This window comes from Anas platyrhynchos, chromosome 10 (assembly GCF_047663525.1).
Source record: "Anas platyrhynchos isolate ZD024472 breed Pekin duck chromosome 10, IASCAAS_PekinDuck_T2T, whole genome shotgun sequence".
NCBI classification, from domain to species: domain Eukaryota; kingdom Metazoa; phylum Chordata; class Aves; order Anseriformes; family Anatidae; genus Anas; species Anas platyrhynchos.
In genome coordinates, this window is record NC_092596.1 from 1,902,112 (window position 1) to 1,919,734 (window position 17,623).

Consider the following 17,623-nt stretch of genomic DNA (forward strand, 5'->3'; position numbering starts at 1 on the left):
CTCCTGCAGAATTAGAATCCCTCCTAATATACAGGGAATTGGGCATCTTGTAGTACCTATTTAAATAGCTTAACAGCATAAAGACAAATGCTATTGGAATAATTTTGGAAAATGTTATTGGAGGTACACTGTTCCCTTCTGTAATCAATTTCTCCACTTTAACAACCCTGAATTTTGTAGATCCTGTGCTTAGGAGCTTTATTATGTTGACATAAATGGCTGAGATTTTCATATTTTCTTTGTAACCACGATGTGCATTTTAGGGTGAAATATGTTTTAAGAACAGTTTATTTAACTTAAATAGTAATGATGCTGGGTGATATTTAAGCCGGATTACCACAGTGTATTTTCTGGGCATGCACGCCTGCAATGACTGCACCATTTTCAGCTGGGATACCTTATTCCATCTTAATATGAGAATATGATTTGTTTAAAGTTAAGTAACTTATTAATGGAATGTAGTGTAAAGAAATAATATCTGGAAATATTAGAAAAATCTTGGAGGGATATCTTGGGGAGGGATATGTGTTAAATAGTTGGAAAATGGTTTCTGTGATCATGCCTATTAAAATGAGATATGCAAAAACAATTATTTCCATTAAATTGTTTTAAACTGCAGCATAGCTGACCTTCACATCTGACTGCTGTTATCGAAATCCCTACGGTAAACTGAACGCTTGAAAAAAGAAGGGAGCAGAAATGGTCAGAATTTTTTTTGAAGGGATTTTAATCTCCCATTTCTTGATCACATGGAACATTTGATGACAAACCTCTCGAGGTTTTTGGGGAAAGTGGGGTTATTTGACTGACAATCTGTATCCCCAGTTGGCTAATCAAATGCAACGGATGTGCCAAGTTGTCTTTCATATGTTCTCATCGATGTCAGGTTGGCAGCCAGATGTAATTGGACTTGAATGGAAGTACTGAAGAGCTTGCATGCATGCTTTCTCCCTTTCCTGTTTCAGGATTAATCAGAAGAGTGTATTTGTTGGTCTAAATGTTCCTTAATTGTTTAATCTAAATTAAGGTATACATGTATACTGCATCCCTAGTAGATGTTCATGTGTTGAGATCATCTACACCACAAGTAAATTTTTCAAAGATCTGGAAAAAAGGGGGGAAAGTGCAAATGTGTGCACTTGTAATCCTAAATAGTTCAAAGTTTCACTGTCCTAAACTCTGAAGTAGGAAGTGTCTCACAGTTTGTGTTGATTTTTAGTGGAAAAGGTGATCACACGTTAAAAACTGTTATTGAATGTACAGGGAAATGGGATATTTTAACAGTGAAAAATGAATCAGTGTGGATTGGATTTTCAAAATCATGAAAAGAAGGTTGGATTTCTAGGTTTATTGTTAGAGCATAACCTGCTGTCTCTTGAAAACCTCACCTAGGAGATGGTTTTAAAATGCTTTGTTGTGCTCTGATACTCTTCATTGAAGGCACTGAGCAACCTGATCTAACTTGGCCTAGCTCTGAGAATGGGAACAGGCTGCCTAAAATCCTTTCAAGTTTAGTTATTTTAAGGTTGTACAATTCTATATTTAAATAGTTCTGTGTCAGTATTTATGTATATGTAATATTTCACACTCATGTATATTTATATATATAAAGAGAAAGAAGTACAAAATTAGGTATATTTTTCTGCCAATCTTTGACATTCCACCAAAAAAAGGATGGATGAAAATTTCAAATTTTGTCACCATTTGACAGTCTTTTCAGCTGTGGGAGCTTGAGAGAGGAATTGGATGTACTTTCAGCTTACAGCACTTATGCTGCTGATTCCTAAGGTATGAAGGGGCTGGTTGGTAGCAAGTCCTCTGACCAGCACACTTGGTGATGCTGGAAGCTTGCGGGCTGGAGTTTGTCAAGCTTTTACCAATCTAATCAGAAAGAGACAAATATTTACGTCTCTAAAGAGCTATGTAATACTTGTTTTGGTTTGTTATGTTTCTTGACTTCTCAAAAATCACAATAAATAGTTCACCTTTCAGAGCCAGCAAGTGTCTGTCAAGATTTACAAAGCTGTCCTGATGCTGTCTGTTCTCTCTCACTAGCAGCTTTTTCATTTCTGATCTGTTGGTAAATTCTCTGCCCTGAATTACCAGCAGATTCACAACAAGAAGGAAAGGATACATATGCTAATCCTGTCAGAGGGTTGTTGGTTTGGGTTAGGGCGATAGGAGCTATTGCTCCTCTGTTTCTCCTGTTCCTGTGGTGGCAGGACTGTGACAGCAGTGACCATCTCCTGTTTTTTGTCTGCTGAATGCAGAGCCTGGGGAGAGCTTTACGCCTCACCCATTCCTTTCAAGCGATTCTGCCTCCAGATGCTTACTGTAATTGCAAATATTCAAATTGCAAATACTCTATTGCAAATACTGCAAATACTTCTTCCTAATTTTCAGGGTTTTTAAAGATTCAAGAGTTGGAATGTGAACTTTGTCAGTGGATGAAAGTCCTACAGAAGCCTTGCTCCCGTTTGTGTTGTTTCAGACCTGAAATAACTCTTAGGTGTGTTTGCTGGGTGACCCAGGGTGACACAAACCACCTTCCTCCACTCCAGCCTGCCTCTGGGCACTGTCAGACCTCTAACTTAAAAGGACAATGGGTGATAGATTCTCTTTTAAGCAAATTTTAAGTGACGGTAGACCTCCGTACCTTTTGGTGGAAGTCAAGGTGAGAAAGTTGTGCTGACCTGTGCCCACATACTATCTTCTTTATGTGACCCACTGGCATCATAGACAATTTTTCTAGATTTACAGTAATGTAAATGAATTCAATTATGATGTGCTTTGTTTGTTTTTAATATATTGTCATCTAACACTTTCTAAGCCAATTAAAATTGTACAGATACCTGCAGTTTTATATTCAAAAAAAGCTTTGGTATTCACTCATGTCAATGGTTCTTCTAGAATTTTAAAAGAAAACAAATTCAATACTTTTAGAAACAAAACATGTATTTTAAAAATATTTTACAAACCAAAATAAAAACTGTTGGTAGAAATTAATTTCATATTTCCATCCTGAGTTCTATTAGAAAACAATACCTATCATGAAATCTCTAAGATTGATATTTGAATGAAAGTGATTCTGCTTTAAATGTAATTGTGTTCAGAAATTCCAGAAGTTTGTAGATATGTAGCAACAATCTGAGGATAATTTCACATTAAAAATTGGTAGTATACAATTTATACTCTGGTAAAAAAAAAATTGTCCGTCAATCTTCTCTTAAATGAGAAAGAGGCTTCCAAGCTGGAACCGCTGCCTTATCTATGCCTGGTAAGTTATAAGTAGACAGGACTAAAGCTATCAGTACTCCACTGCTTCGCTTTCTGTTGTTAATCTTGAGGAAGAATATTAATTCATATGAAACTTTCAAAGAGAAACATTAGTATTTTTTTTTTTCTAGATTATTTGATTCATAGTTTTGCTGTACTTCATAAAAGTCTTTTTTCTTTTTTAGTAAAAAAATAAATAAATAAAACTACAGACTAAGACTATAACCAGCTTTAATTTTGAAAATTTAATGACAAGAAGAAAAGATCTATTATGAATTGCTTCCTTTAAACACATACACAAATGCCAGAACTTGTAAGTGACAAATGATTTTAGAACCAAGGAGACTTTTTAAAATTCTTGAAAGAAAATAGAAGTGCATCTCTTATAATGCACCGTTTGGAAACAACAGATCTTTTTTCTTGAAAATTTTTTCTTTTGTAATATATTTTTGCATATGGAAAATGAAATTGTAATTGAATGTATTGTAAGGCAACTTTTCCAAAATCTATTTCAACTCTAGATTACAAGAACGTCATTTATTCTCACAAATGATGCTGAGGTTCTTTCTTGTCTGTGATAATTAGATTTTTTCCCTCTTGCCTTTAATAGGGTAGAGTTAGTGTGGTCATTATTTGAGACTAAGTACGTTTCTTTTATCAGAAATTTAGGTTAAATGCTAACTCCTGGCATTTGCTGTGGTTTTATAACTCCAAAATTCATTAAAGGAGATATATTTATGAGTGCCTGCAATAGAAATTCCTCTTTAACAGAGTCTGTGTAAAGGGAAGTATTTTACATCATAAAGCTGCACTTTAAGAACAGGGAAGGCATTAGCCAGCAATATTTAAGATGTATTTGAACTTGAAGGATTAAATTCCTGATCTATTGGAAAATGATAATGTTTCTTTCTAAATTAAACTGAGACCTACTGCATCCACATTGTATCTCTAGAAGCCTTATCTCTGACGTTTTGCTAGTTACTCTTGAAAACGCGATCTCCAGTGTTGTAGATTTCCAGTAGTCTACAAAAAGGATTTTCCTCTTCTTGGAAGAAAGGATGTTTGTCCATGTCTTCCTAAAATTAGGATGATTTCTATGCAAAATTTGAGAACTACGTTTCCTTATACATGTTGGATTTTAATAGTAATTTAAAATAAATAAATAAATCCACTCTGAGAACTCCAGGCACATTTTTAAAATTGGTGCATTCTACTCCTGCCAGTCTGCTTCTGCCCTATTTCTATGTTTGAAGAATTAGTTTGAAGAAGAGACTTCGAAGGGTGTTTGCCATGAGGCATGGCTTGGAACCTCATCCTCTGCTTCCTCTGGGGAAAGACCTGAGAAATAGTTTCTTTCCTTCTCGTAAATTTTACAAGCCTAAGGGTTTTGTGAAAGTGCAAACTTCTTCTGTAATCCCTTAGTTGCCTAATCTGCAAATTTCATGAAATTTCTCAGTGTTATAGCAGACTCTGATTCCCATTTTAATCCTTCCTTATTTGTTATTACTTTTATTTTTAATTTACTAGTATCTCTGGTGGTAACTGGAGATTAATATAAGAAAGTAAACCATAGAGATAAGGGAATTGTAAAATCATAGAATGGCTCGGGTTGGAAGGGACCTTAAAGATCATTTAGTTCCAACCCCACTGCCATAGGCAAGGACGCCACCCACTAGATCAGGTTGCTCAGGGCCTCATCTACCCTGATCTTGGAATGTAAGGAAAAGTTGAAGTACAGTAAAAGAAAGCGTGCAATACTGTATCTTTGATATATGCATAAAAACGCAAATGATACCTTCTATGTGCAGATTACTTATGTGATTATTTTCTTCCTGAAATAAATGCAGCTGAATGTTTTGGACTGTGATAATAGTGTAGCAAGTGATAAGTGGTTTTAAAAACAAACAAACAAAAACAAAAAAAAAAAACAGTGTAAAGTGCTTTTGCAAAATATTTGATTTTTTTACTTCTTCCTCAATGATTCTCATATGAAAGGTTGCTGAAGTTTAATGTCCTTAAATAATATTGTCCCTGGAAAAAAGTAGTATGTTCTCAACATGGAAACAAGAAAAAATAATAATAAAATGAAACTTTAATAAATCAAATGTGAATGCACAGAAAAAAAAAAAAAAAAAGAAAAAAAAAGAAACATTCACTGAGTTATCTAGCAGGTTATGTCACATGAATGACTTTATAAAACAGACTTAAAATGTCTACACATTTACTTCTCAAGTCCAGTATACAGCCAGTAAACCGTAGTGCTGAGGTGAGAAATGAGAAATTTTCAGGGCTATTGAACACACTGAATTTAGTGGAGTGCTCAATAGCCCTCAAAATTTCTCATTTAGGAGGGTGCATATGTATTGCTTCAAAAACTGGACATTAATTTCTTTCCCCATTTGATTTATTTTCTCCTCCCCTCTCCTCCTTCCTCCTCGTATCTATCTTTTGCCACGAGTAGCTGGCCTTAACTTCTTATTTTGAAGCATATGAAATGCACTTGCTGATTAAACTATTGGTGGTAGTTCAAAGTGTGAAATTCACCACGTAGTACTGGAAAATCCCATGCCATACAGCAACCTCAATTACTGCATGTTTGGGGTATTTTTTCCCCTGCATTCGTACTGTCACTCCTTCAGACATTAGCTTGGTAACTTCTGTGACTGTGATGCTATTTGTGTTAATGTATATTATTTGCCTGTGTGGAATTTCTTCCAATTTTGTTCAGATTATTCCCATAGGATCTGCTCCCTAGAGTGACATTCCTGCTATTCTCAAATAACCTCTAGTGTTAAAAAAAAAAAAAAAAAAAAAAAAAAAAAAAAAGGCAGACTGACATCAGATGAGTATTGTATAATTAGTATATATAGTATAAACTTCCAATACACTGACATTTTCTCCCTCCATCAGAGCTACTCAGGCTCCCCCCAAGTTAATGCACAAAATTTTCTTTATAGTTTTGCATTAGCAAACATAGAGCAATTTGTACATTTCGACATGGAGAACTGATTTTGTGTGCATTTGGGTGGGGAGATTTCTCAGAATAAGAAGAACCCTATACCAAGACTTAAGGATAAAATAAATTTCTGAATCAATGATATTCAAAGAGACTTTTAAAATATATAAATCCAAATGGCTTTATTAGGGTTCATACAAGGCATGCAATAGCAACTGGTCAAACTATTTCAGTTTATAATAATTGTCCATTTTTCTGTAAGTTCTTTCTCTAGTTAAACGGATAAATAAAATAAATATTTTAAATAGGTATTATTATTTGTCCTTTTGTTATTTATACTAAATTACATTTTTCCATAAGGGAGTATGAAAATTTGAAAGGATTTGTGCTCATCTCTTTTTGAACAGTTGTTTTTTATTATTATTATTATTATCATTTTAAATATTTATTTATTAAAAATAATAATAATAATAATAAAACATAACTACTCCCCTAGTTAGTTTTTTTTAAATTAGCAATATTCTTGGCAAACAGAAACAATGTGGAAATTCCACAAGTCCTGCAAGTCCACTAAGGTCTGCAGAAATCCTCAACTGAAGAGCGGAGCCCCACATTGTTGGTATGTGCGCCTGGCAGGTATGAAGGACAATGAGATTGTCCTGAATGTGCCCTGGGATAAATGCTTTGTATACGCATGAAAATGCAATTAAGTTGTTAACTCTACTGGTAGTTAAATTAATGCTGTAGTAATATCCCAAATAATGGGTGGGTGTATCTGGAGAGAGAAGGCAGAAGTTTTCAGTAGCTCTTGTTTGGTAGGAGCAGTGTTAGAGCTGGCTGCCTGTTCAGCTACACCATTCTTGTTTCAACTTGAATTTCTTAAAGAAGAGAAAATGCACCGTTGTCCAATGAGGTCAAATTTCTCTTTAACTGCTCCTCTCTGAAGATTTTTTTTTTCCCCAGGAAAACTAAGTTTTGTAAAAGTAGAAAAGTAGAAAGAAAGGGATCTGTTAATTGAAACGTTGATGAGTTTTTGTAATGCACCCAGCCTTCTTTCTATTTTCTGTTCATAAAATATTTGATATTTCTTTATGTTTTCTTTGTTTTCTTTTATATTTCTTTTATTTTTTTTATATCAACTTCTCTTAATGAGAGTAAGGGATAAAATACCTGCTTTTAATAGTTCAGCTACAATGGCTACAAAGCTCAAGAGTTTAATATTCTGATATGATCTTCCATATACATTCGTAACAGAAGCCTTTTTTTCCTCTTTCCACAGTTCATGCAAAAATTTGAATTTCATGTTAATGTTCCCTCATTTCTCTTGTGACTGTCTTTTTGGTAAGACTAAATCTATCATAAATCCACTTGAACTTTATCTCCTTGTGGAAATGTGTAGTATTTTAGGTAACAAGGTTAGATATGCTGGCTAAACCAGACACTCCTGGCACACTAAGTACTTTTCAGAAAATGCAGCCCATGGGAGTTACTACAAAGGCTTGTATACTCAAGGAATAGGTTATTAAGGCAGTATATTGAGTTGGACTGTGGTTGGCTATGAGTTGTAGCATAAAAAAGTCACTTTATTTTTTCTCTGCCAAAAAAATAGCTGAATATTGAAAATGCTAGCTGCTACATTTTGAATTTACATACAGACTGAAGGGTAAATTCTGTGTTTCTTAAACATGTGTGATCTAATTAGCATTTGTGAGATTCACTGTGATGAATTTTCCCACTGGCATATGCAATTGCAAATGGCAAGACTGTAGACTGCAGGCTGCCTCTGGTGGACATCCATGGAGGGAAGTGCCTGCATCCTTGCTCCCTGAGGGCCTGGCATCAGCTGACATGGCTCATGAAGTTTCCAGAGTATTTGTAATTACAGGAAAGTTTCTTTGCTGCTGAAAATAAGTAAAAATTGGCTTTGAAGGGGAAGGGGGTTCAGAAAGTGCTTCATGTGTTGTTATTTAGTTGACAAGGAGAGACATAACCTGAGAAAGCTGCTTTGCTGTAGTGCTTCACAGAAATCTAAGTTTGAAAATGAAAATAAGACTGCTTTTTGAGAGAATTATATAAGTGTTAGGGAATTGTTCCAGTGGAGGTTATTTCTGAAGTATGGGCCTTGACCAAAATGTGAGTGAATATTAAGTCTGGTAATTAATTCTTTTGGTTCTTATTCCATGAGGTTATAAATAAGTGTGTTTTTCAATATAAACAATTCTTGAGGTACATCAATAAACCATAATTCTTTGGGAATACTTTCCCTCCAGTTCTTATGAGAAGCACTGCAGACCTGCTGGTCTTAAACACACTTGTCCAAATGCATTAGTCTAATTTACTTTCTTTGAATTTTGTATGACTTCAGCAGATAAATCTTTTTTTTTTTTTTTTTTTTGATAATATACTTCTTTAAATGGCAGTATCTATTTATTCCTCCTTTTCATGTTATTTGCTAAAGTGTGTGCTGACCATCAGAATTTTCTGTTTGAGTGAACGATGTGGACGTGACCCCTGCATGTGACAAGCTGGTGCCAGCCACTGGCCAGCACGATTTAGAGGGCAGCATGTGGAGTGAAGCTCTTGTCACTTTTTTATAGTAGCTCAGCTCATTTAAGTGGAACTTTAAATCAGTTATTTTACAAGGGAGCATTCACTCACTTTTTGTTAATGGAAAGTGTTTGTGAACTAGTGGCATCCACAGCCTCCTTTTAAAAGAACAATTCAGTCCTGTCAGGGTGGAACAGCATCAGCCTGTTTATGGGATTCACTCTTTAATGCATTGATGCTAGGTGCTGGGTTAGTTGTCCAGCACCTTTGTTGGTTTTTATTTGGGTTATATACATGTCCTTTTCTGGATTTGGTCAAGAAAAATAAGAGTGACCACATGTAATTTGGAACTGTACTTTGTATAAAGGTGGCTTTATTCATTTATGTTCTCAGAAGGAAAGCAAAATTTAGGAGTGTAATTCAGTTGCGATGGTTGTGTCCAGCATCAATATCTGCACTGTTCATGTCATAAAAAAGTTTGGTCCATGCTGTCTAATTAAACCAAGTGGAACTAGTTCATCATGTATATAATACATAATTAAAATGAGAGTTACAAATAAGTCATTATATGAACAATGCTGCATTTAGTTATATCCAGTAACTTGCTCTGAGATGCCCTCTGTGTATGTCTCCAATGCCCAATGAGCTTCAAAAATCTCAGAAAAGCAAGGCTTTTCTGGAGACTGAATGTTTTGTGTTTACTGTCCTAGCCACAGGGGAAGGAGAGTTTTCTCCAGAGGGTCTCAGTGGGGTTCAAATCTCTCTTGCAGGCATCTGGAGAGGATTGAGAACCAGCATCCAGCACAGAGTCTCATCCCAACTGCGCAGTTTGCATTTGCATCCCCAAGTTCTGCATTGAAACACTTCTTCCTTCCGCCAGGCAGCCCAGGGACAGTTTTGACAGGTCCCAGGCAGCATGAAGGAGGATGGCATTGGAGACATAGATCAAGAGATACTTGCTCAAGTGCCAGCTGTTCCCTCTAGTGCAGAAACTATGCAGCCACCTCCCAACATCTCACTTGCTTTCTCCTAGCCATCTCCATCAAACCTCAGAGCCCACCTCAAGGCATTTGAAAGACTTGGAGACAGAGCTAGTGAACGATTTTGCAGCTTCCCAAGTGGAGATCTGAGATCAAGTCCTCCTCCTGTGAGCCTGGAGAAGAGATGAGGGTACCGTGGAGGGTGCCATGGCTGCCCTGGCGTGTGAGAGGAGCAGGAGCAGTGATGGTCAGTGCTGCTGTAATGGGCTGGTCCCTGCAGTAGCAACACCAGGGAGCCAGGATGACCTTCCAGGGCTCTTGCACAGGAAAGTGAGGCCATGGCCACTTCTTTCTATTTGCTGTCCGCCTTTTCCCTGCTCTCTAGGAAACACATTGCAGTTGCCCAAGCTCAAAGCCAGCCCATGTAGGCTCTTGCCACAACAGAGAACTTCAGGAATATTTATATGACAAAGAGATTTGGTTTACAGAGGTAGATGACTTGAAAACTGAGCCACTTCAGTCTGTTATATCTTAGCATTTGGTTTGTAGGTTTTGATCAATGCCTTCAAGAAAATACCAGGGCTTTTAGTTATTTCTGAGAGTAAGCTTAAAATTATAACCGATCCTTTCACTGGCTGGTAAGTGGATTAGTTTGGCAAATTGAGTCTTTAGTTAGGATGACAGTAGAAGCAAATATTTGTCCTCAGTCTCTCTCAATGACCCTTGTCTCTGATGTTTCTTCTCTAGAAATTGAAAGAATACTGTATATGTGTCTGATATTGTATTTAGTCTCTCAAGATGGCATCCCAGGTCTGATGTTCAATTAGGGAGTGCAGTTCTGTAATCCTTATTTAATTAGAACTCCTTGTCTGACTCCCTGGGAGTTGCATTGGTAATTGGATTCTCACAAGTGAGAATATGCAGAGGCCACCTCAAAGGAAAGTTATAATTTGCTAATGCGTCTTACTTACCTGTAGTTCTTCGAGAATGTTTCCTCTGCATATTCACATGGTTCCTGTCCACCTTCTGTTTGTCCTTGGATTGCCCTACAGTTGTGGTGTTTAATAAGAGTAACAGAAGTATTGAGCACTGTACAACTCTCCCAAATCTCTAATCACTTGGTGTCATGAGATAGCACTTGTACAGTCCTAGTAGTCACGGCTCTTCTAGGAAGTTCCTGTAGTTCACCAGCACTGGAGAACCAAAACCCACTGGTGTGAATATGCAAGGGCAGCACTCTCAAAGAGCAAGTCAATGGTAAGTAGCCTTTCTTTGCTTTCTGTGATTAACCAAATATTTCTGTCATTATTTTGTAAATTCTATATTTGTAAATTATCTGTGCTTTCCTTATCATAAAATCCTGTTAGATAGCTTTCTGATTTGTGAGATTTAATTTTAAAACTGTTACCTTTCTGACAAAAAACAAAAATATCTGTATTTTTAAGGTTTTGATATTAACTCACTTCAGTTGTAAATTGATATGTTGCTATCGGTGTGTACACATTTGAATTACATATTTCTATCTGACAAAGACACAATTGCAGTACAGTATTATATACTTTAGAATGGCACTCTTAAAGAATTGTGTTATTGTAGTAGATTAGATAGCAGAGTGAGTCATTGACCAAAAAAGGGTTCTAATAGTGTTAACAATATTAATTCTCAAAACAGATTCTCCTAAAGAACACCAAATGTACATTGTTTTTCACTTTTTTTTTTCTTTTTCCTAAACACTTCTGTGTTGTGTTTTTTTTGTGTTTTTTTTTTTCCAGACATGGAATTCTGTGAGACTCCCCATATTCTGTGCTCTGGCTACCAAACAGATTTACATGGTGTATCTGAGCACAGCTACCCACTAGAGGTGGGTTCAGATGTGGAAACTGAAACCGAAGGTGGAGCATCACCAGATCACGCCCTGAGGATGTGGATGAGGGGGGTGAAATCAGAGCACAGCTCCTGTTTGTCAAGCCGGGCAAACTCAGCATTGTCCCTGACTGACACTGACCACGAAAGGAAGTCTGATGGGGAGAATGGTAATAAAGAAATGCATTGAATGTACTGATTAGAAGTAGTAATTCATTGAGACTTTCTTATTCTTCTTTCTTTTCATTTCTTTTCTTTTTTTTCTCTCCTTCCTCCTTAGGTTTATATATTATATGAAAGTTGAAAAGATTGTTTAGTATTTGGATTGTGTTTATAGTGTAGATGGAAAATAAGACAAAAAATGAGACCAAATTTCTGTTAAAATACATTATTCTAAAGAGCAATTACTTTCCTATTTTCTCTGTTTTTATGCAACAGGGAGATTATCACTTTATTTTAGTGGCCTATGCATTAGGTTCTAAATTAAGTCTTTGTGAGTATGTTTAAGTCACACGTTTTGTGTGCAATCCATCCTGCATGTGCTGGCTTCTGGTTGTAGCCTGAAGTTTCCAGTGTTAGGCTAAGCCCTTAGATGACTTAATCAACAGGGCTGGCTGAGCATATCTCTGTCAAATCTCTGTTCTATGTTCCTCTGGATATGGAGGGGGGATTCTTGGGTCAGCAGTACTTTTTGTTTTTTGTTTGTTTCAAGTATTCATTCTCTTTTGGGATTTTTTTGTTTATTTGTTTGCCTTATATTTTAGAAGGGCAAAATGTGTATTAAATTGAGTAACAAGGGGAAAAGAGTCAAATTATTTATCTCAATGCATCATAATCAATGAAAATCTGCTCTCAATGTTTCCTTAAGTGTAATAGTAAGAATACGTAAACAATTTTATCATCTTGGTATCGACAAGCTTAGCTCATCTCTCAATTTCTGTTTAACAGCTACATGTCAGAGTTGGACTTGATGATAAGGAACTGGACATAAGGATCCTTGTGGGTCCCTTCCAACTCAGGATATTCTATGGTTCTGTGTAGTTAATGTAATTAACTAAGTAGTTAACAATGTTAATAGTTAAATGCAGTTAGATAAGTGTGGTTTGGTTTGTGTCTTTGTTTTTTACTGGTTAAGAGATCAGGGAAACAGTGAAAGTGGCAGGTAGCACTTCAATGTTGACAGTGATATATTATAGTGAATCTAAAGTAATAACATCAAAGAGTTTTCTCTTGAATGTCCCTTCTGCAGAATGTCCATTCTGTAGTTAAAATATGGGGTTTACATTTGTTAAATATGAACCTGGAAATATATTTAATATATATAATTTATATTATATATATAATTTCAATGAAATACTCATTTGAGGATTAAGTTTTCTGTGTTATCACATTGTATCATGTTGCAAGGACCAGTTAATCTTCAGATGGCATCCCCAATTTGCATGAAGATCAGCAGATGCCTGCCTTCTTGTAGCATCCTACTTCTGCAAAATTCTGTGTAGGAGTCATCCTCTGTAAAGTCTTGTTGTGTAGGGGGGTTTGTTTGTTTTATTTTGTGTTTTCCTAAGGCATTTAATTTTTAGATGACAGTTGAAGGAATTGAATCTGGCCTGTCTAAAATCAGTTGGACTATGGAAATGGTTAAAGGGAATGTTATCTTAGAAAGGAATGTGCATGCTTTTACTCTTCAGACTAAGAAATGCACGTGGCCATTTATTTTTCAAGTGGATGGGAATTTGACATAATGAATCAGGATTAAGCATACAACTAAGTTATGTATGTAATACAAGTTATGTATTTCATTGAATGCAATGGTGCAGCTGGGTATTCATGATGTTTTGCTAGCCATACAAGTTGCACTAAGTATGTCAATCTTGCTGTAGATGAAAATTATTGTAGGTAGTAAAGGAAATGCTTTTGTTACCTTCCTCATCCTGCATTGCAGGATCCGTGGGTTAAGGGTTGTTAAGATGGAGACATAAGCATTAGGTTTCATCAGCAAAGAATGGAGTGGTTTCTTCTAAATGCTTTTCTTACAGAATGAATTTAATCACTTTTAACTCATTTCTTACATGACCTAGAATGGAACAGAGTAGTGTTTCTGCATGTAGATTTACTATTTGGTTCTTTGTAAGCTTTATAACAAGTTTTTAATTAAAATGATTCTGTGGGTTAGGTATTTGAATATAATATTTAACTAAGCAGTTGGGAGAGAAAAGTGAATGCAAAATTAAGTTGGAAGAGAGAGCTGTGACCACAAGCTTATTTGAAATCTTAGTTGTCTTGGGGCAGGATAAAAACGGAGTGGGCATCAGTGCTTCTTATGGAGTTGAGTAATTATATTTATAGTCTTAAAAGTTAATGTGGATAAATTTGAAGACAGTGTTTCAAGCTATATTCATTTATATTGTGTAGACCTTCACAGGTAAGTTCACAGTCAAAAATTCTGATCCAGAGAGCAGTGTTTTCTGTCTGGGTTAGCACTCAGTAACAAAGCATTCCTTGAGCACAGACATTCTTAAATCTCTACTTAAATGAAGTAATAAATGACAAATCTTTCCCTTTTTATGCAGTCATTTGCGCAAAGTGCTTTAGCAGAAAGCCACAAGTGCTACATTTATCCCTGTCAGCTACTGCCACGAAAGTAGACTTTCTTTATGCCAACCAGCAACTTCTGTGGTGTGAAAATGGTTGAGCACATTAGAGCAGTTGCTGGAAACTCACAAAATGCTGGTTTCCATGATACTGTGCCATTGCTGTAAAAGTAGATGTTCAGAAATTCTGGCTTTAGAAAGGTTATCCAAATGGCATGTGAAGACAGTTAATTTGAAATGGAAGTAAAATTAATGAGGAAGATACAGTTGTTGCATTGTTTGAGAAAACTAATTGCTACTACTGTCTATATTTTGAAAAGGTCTGTTGATTTTTGCTGTTTTATTTTTTTTGCTCTGTGAGCACATGTCTGGTACAAATGCAGAATAGCTTCTCTGTGATGACGTTAGGGCAGCCAAATGTGTAGACTGGTAAAGCTGTTCTTGGGATTTTTTTTGCTTTACATTGATCCACAAATATACTTCCTCAAATTTTATTCTGTTAAGATATTCCTTGAGCTTTTCTTACTCATTCAAAGCTCTAGCAGATGTTACCCGACACAAGATATATCTGTACCTGCGGTACTGTTGAGAACGAAGATCATACTCACTTAAAAGGGACAAGGTGGACTCTTAAAAGGACTAAGCTGATCAGGATATAAGGAGGTAGCATGGACTAACCAAAATTCTTGTGTGGTTTGAGAGCTGAAAGTAGTAGAATAAGATAATTGAATGGTTATTTGCATAGATCTGTTCTATAGTGCTGTTACTACTGTGCAGACATAATTGGAAGATTGAATAAATAGAAATTCCAGACAAGACAAAAACTGATCTGCACTGCCTTGAGATTGTCTTTTTTCTTTTTTTAATCTACCTGAGGTCATCAAAGACAGATTTTTATTTTTATTTTTTTATTCCGGAGGTGCAGAATTCCAGTAAGTCTGTACTTACACCATTCTGGATGGACATACTTGTAGTTCTGCAGAGCAATTGTGTTCTAAAGAACAGGTGAACAGGCAAAGCACAACCCTTACTTCAAATCCTTGGTCTTTGTGAGACCAGTGGTTTGAGTGGGTGTAACTAGGAACTTTCACAGAGTCACAGAACTTATAGGTTGGAAGATCGAGTCCAACCTCTGACCTAACGCTAACAGTCCCCACTAAACCATATCCCTATAGCTATAAAAATGACCTGATGCATTTATTTTAAATCTTTTTCAAGCCCCGTGTGTCAGTAATCAAGGTATGTGCCTCCTCCATGTGCTGCCTATTACTCTGAGAATATATATTTCTAACGTAGAAAGATGAACAATGACCAGGTTACTTAAAAATGTTATATGTGCTAAACTTGTACCCAAATCTAGTGGAAAAATTTAAGCATACTATACCAATAGCTAGTGCCATTAGGAGATTTCAGGTACTGGGTCAAACAATTCTGGTTTTTAGTCTTTGGCCTATATAGTTCATAGTGCCTTCTTATTCCAAGTAGCAAATAGAGGTTGTCACTTTTCTCTTGCATGTACTTTGATCATAATCAGTGTGCTTTATTATGTTTTCTGACTACTCAAATAAGAGAATTTATTTGAGGATTATTTTCCTTCATAGACATACTGACTTTTGTCATTATCACTGTTTAAACATATTCTGGTTGTTCTGAAAGCATTGAACAGATTGTGTGAAAAACCAACATTCCCATTTAAATTAGTGTTGTCAACGTTAATGGCAACTAATAATAGCCTATTAGTGCACAAACTGCCTGAGGCTTTGCCTGAGGCTAAGCAAAATATATATTAATGGCAAGTAATGAACGACCAATTTCATGGGGATCATTGCTTATCTCTGGTATAGTATAAATATTTATATTTTAACCAGAAAAGTGCTACTCTATGGTACGTGAATGTAAATTTTGGACAGAAATGCTTCAAAATAACAATATTAAAAACAGTTATTTTCTTCCATTGAAGAAGAGTACATTTACCCTCAATTCAATGAAACAAAGGTATCTGTCATTGCAGAATATCGGAACATTCAGTTCAGTGGTTTAGTCTGCCAGAATACTGAGCTGGCACATTTCTTTTTTTTCTTTTTTTTATTTCCTTTTTTTGGTGTACAAGGTATGGTCCAGGTGAGGACACAACCCTGATCTACAAAAAGGCTGGTCTTGGAACATACAGCTGAAACTACATGGTATGACATGGAACTGCATCCTTGTGAGCTGACAAGAAGACTCAAGTCCATTTTCTATCCTCTTCCCCACTGAATTGATTATGCAGTTCTTGGGTTTTGCTTTACAGGATGTCTGTGCAGATGTAAAGCAGGGTGTTTTTTTTGGTTTTGTTTTTTACCACATGTCAGTTGAACTCTAGTAAGAAACTCAAGCCATTTCTCCAACACCACAATTTTTAACATATGTCAGGTTGTCAGATTGCTATAACGTGGTTGGTTTTGCTTACTCCTGAAACAGACTTAATGTGTTTATGCAAGTAGATAGACTTTCTCTCTCAAATAGAGAGAACCAGCAGCAGAGTGCTGGTTTCTCATGTAGCATGAAATGCACCCTCTGACTTCGAGTGTTCAGTTCCTGTGGCTGCATTATTTTATGACACCTTGACTTTCTCTATACTTGACAATAGCGTCTTTCAGATTTACAGGCTAGAAATTAAGGTGTCACTACATGCTGAAATATGACTAGATTGATCATGGGATATAGCTTTAGAGTACTTGAGGCCAGGGGATTATTATTTTTTTAATAACAAACTTGTCTTTTTAAAAACAAAGCAAGAAAAAAAAATGTTTCCTTTTTCCCACAGAAATTATGGGGAAGGCTCTTTCTCAGCGTCAGTGTCCAGGATCAGATTCTAGTTGGTGTGATAAACTTTAATAATATCAATAATTTTAAACTGTTTAAATAATTTTAAACTGCAAAGACAAAATAAGATTAGCCATGTATAAGTGGAAGGGAAATGAGGAACTCTGACGATGAGGTATTTGCCCATGTTTACCCAGTGAATCAGTAAGTGTAAGATGGTCCCTAATTCTCAGTCCTGGGACTAAGTTTTGATTTGAAATATGCCACCTTAAATCGTGCACAGCTTCACTGGTGTCAATACAGATCAATTCTGATGAGATCAGAATTCATTTCCTCTATTCTAGCTGGATTAACACGCACTTTCCTTTACAAATCCATGCAAGGCTACAGATCAAAGCTGAGTTTAATGACATAGAAACATGTAAGATTAATATTGTGTAAGTCACCCAAGTTGTTTTATACCTTGGGAGCAGTGGCCCATTTAATAGAGCTTTTGTCTCTGCCTAAATCTTTGTGGGTCTTTCCCTTTGATGGCTGGGTAGACGCCTGACTTTTGGGCAAGTCACCTCAGCTCTTTGCACTTCATGCTCAGTATCATACTT

The 17,623-nt window shown here is 36.1% G+C and overlaps 1 protein-coding gene across 7 annotated transcripts in view; it reads left to right on the top strand.

Annotated features, from left to right (window-relative positions):
- TENM1 (teneurin transmembrane protein 1) overlaps window positions 1-17,623 on the top strand; it is a 912,278-nt gene that overhangs the window by 678,922 nt on the left and 215,733 nt on the right. For 5 of the 7 annotated variants that reach the window (XM_072043002.1, XM_072043001.1, XM_027465532.3 and 2 more), the window contains one exon: window positions 11,532-11,792. The exons of 1 other annotated variant lie outside the window; for it this stretch is intronic. In XM_072043002.1, the coding sequence (XP_071899103.1) occupies window positions 11,532-11,792 (261 nt within the window). Of the gene's footprint in view, window positions 1-10,544; window positions 11,017-11,531; window positions 11,793-17,623 lie in introns of those variants that run through there. One more of the 7 variants, XM_072043003.1, reaches the window with a different exon arrangement.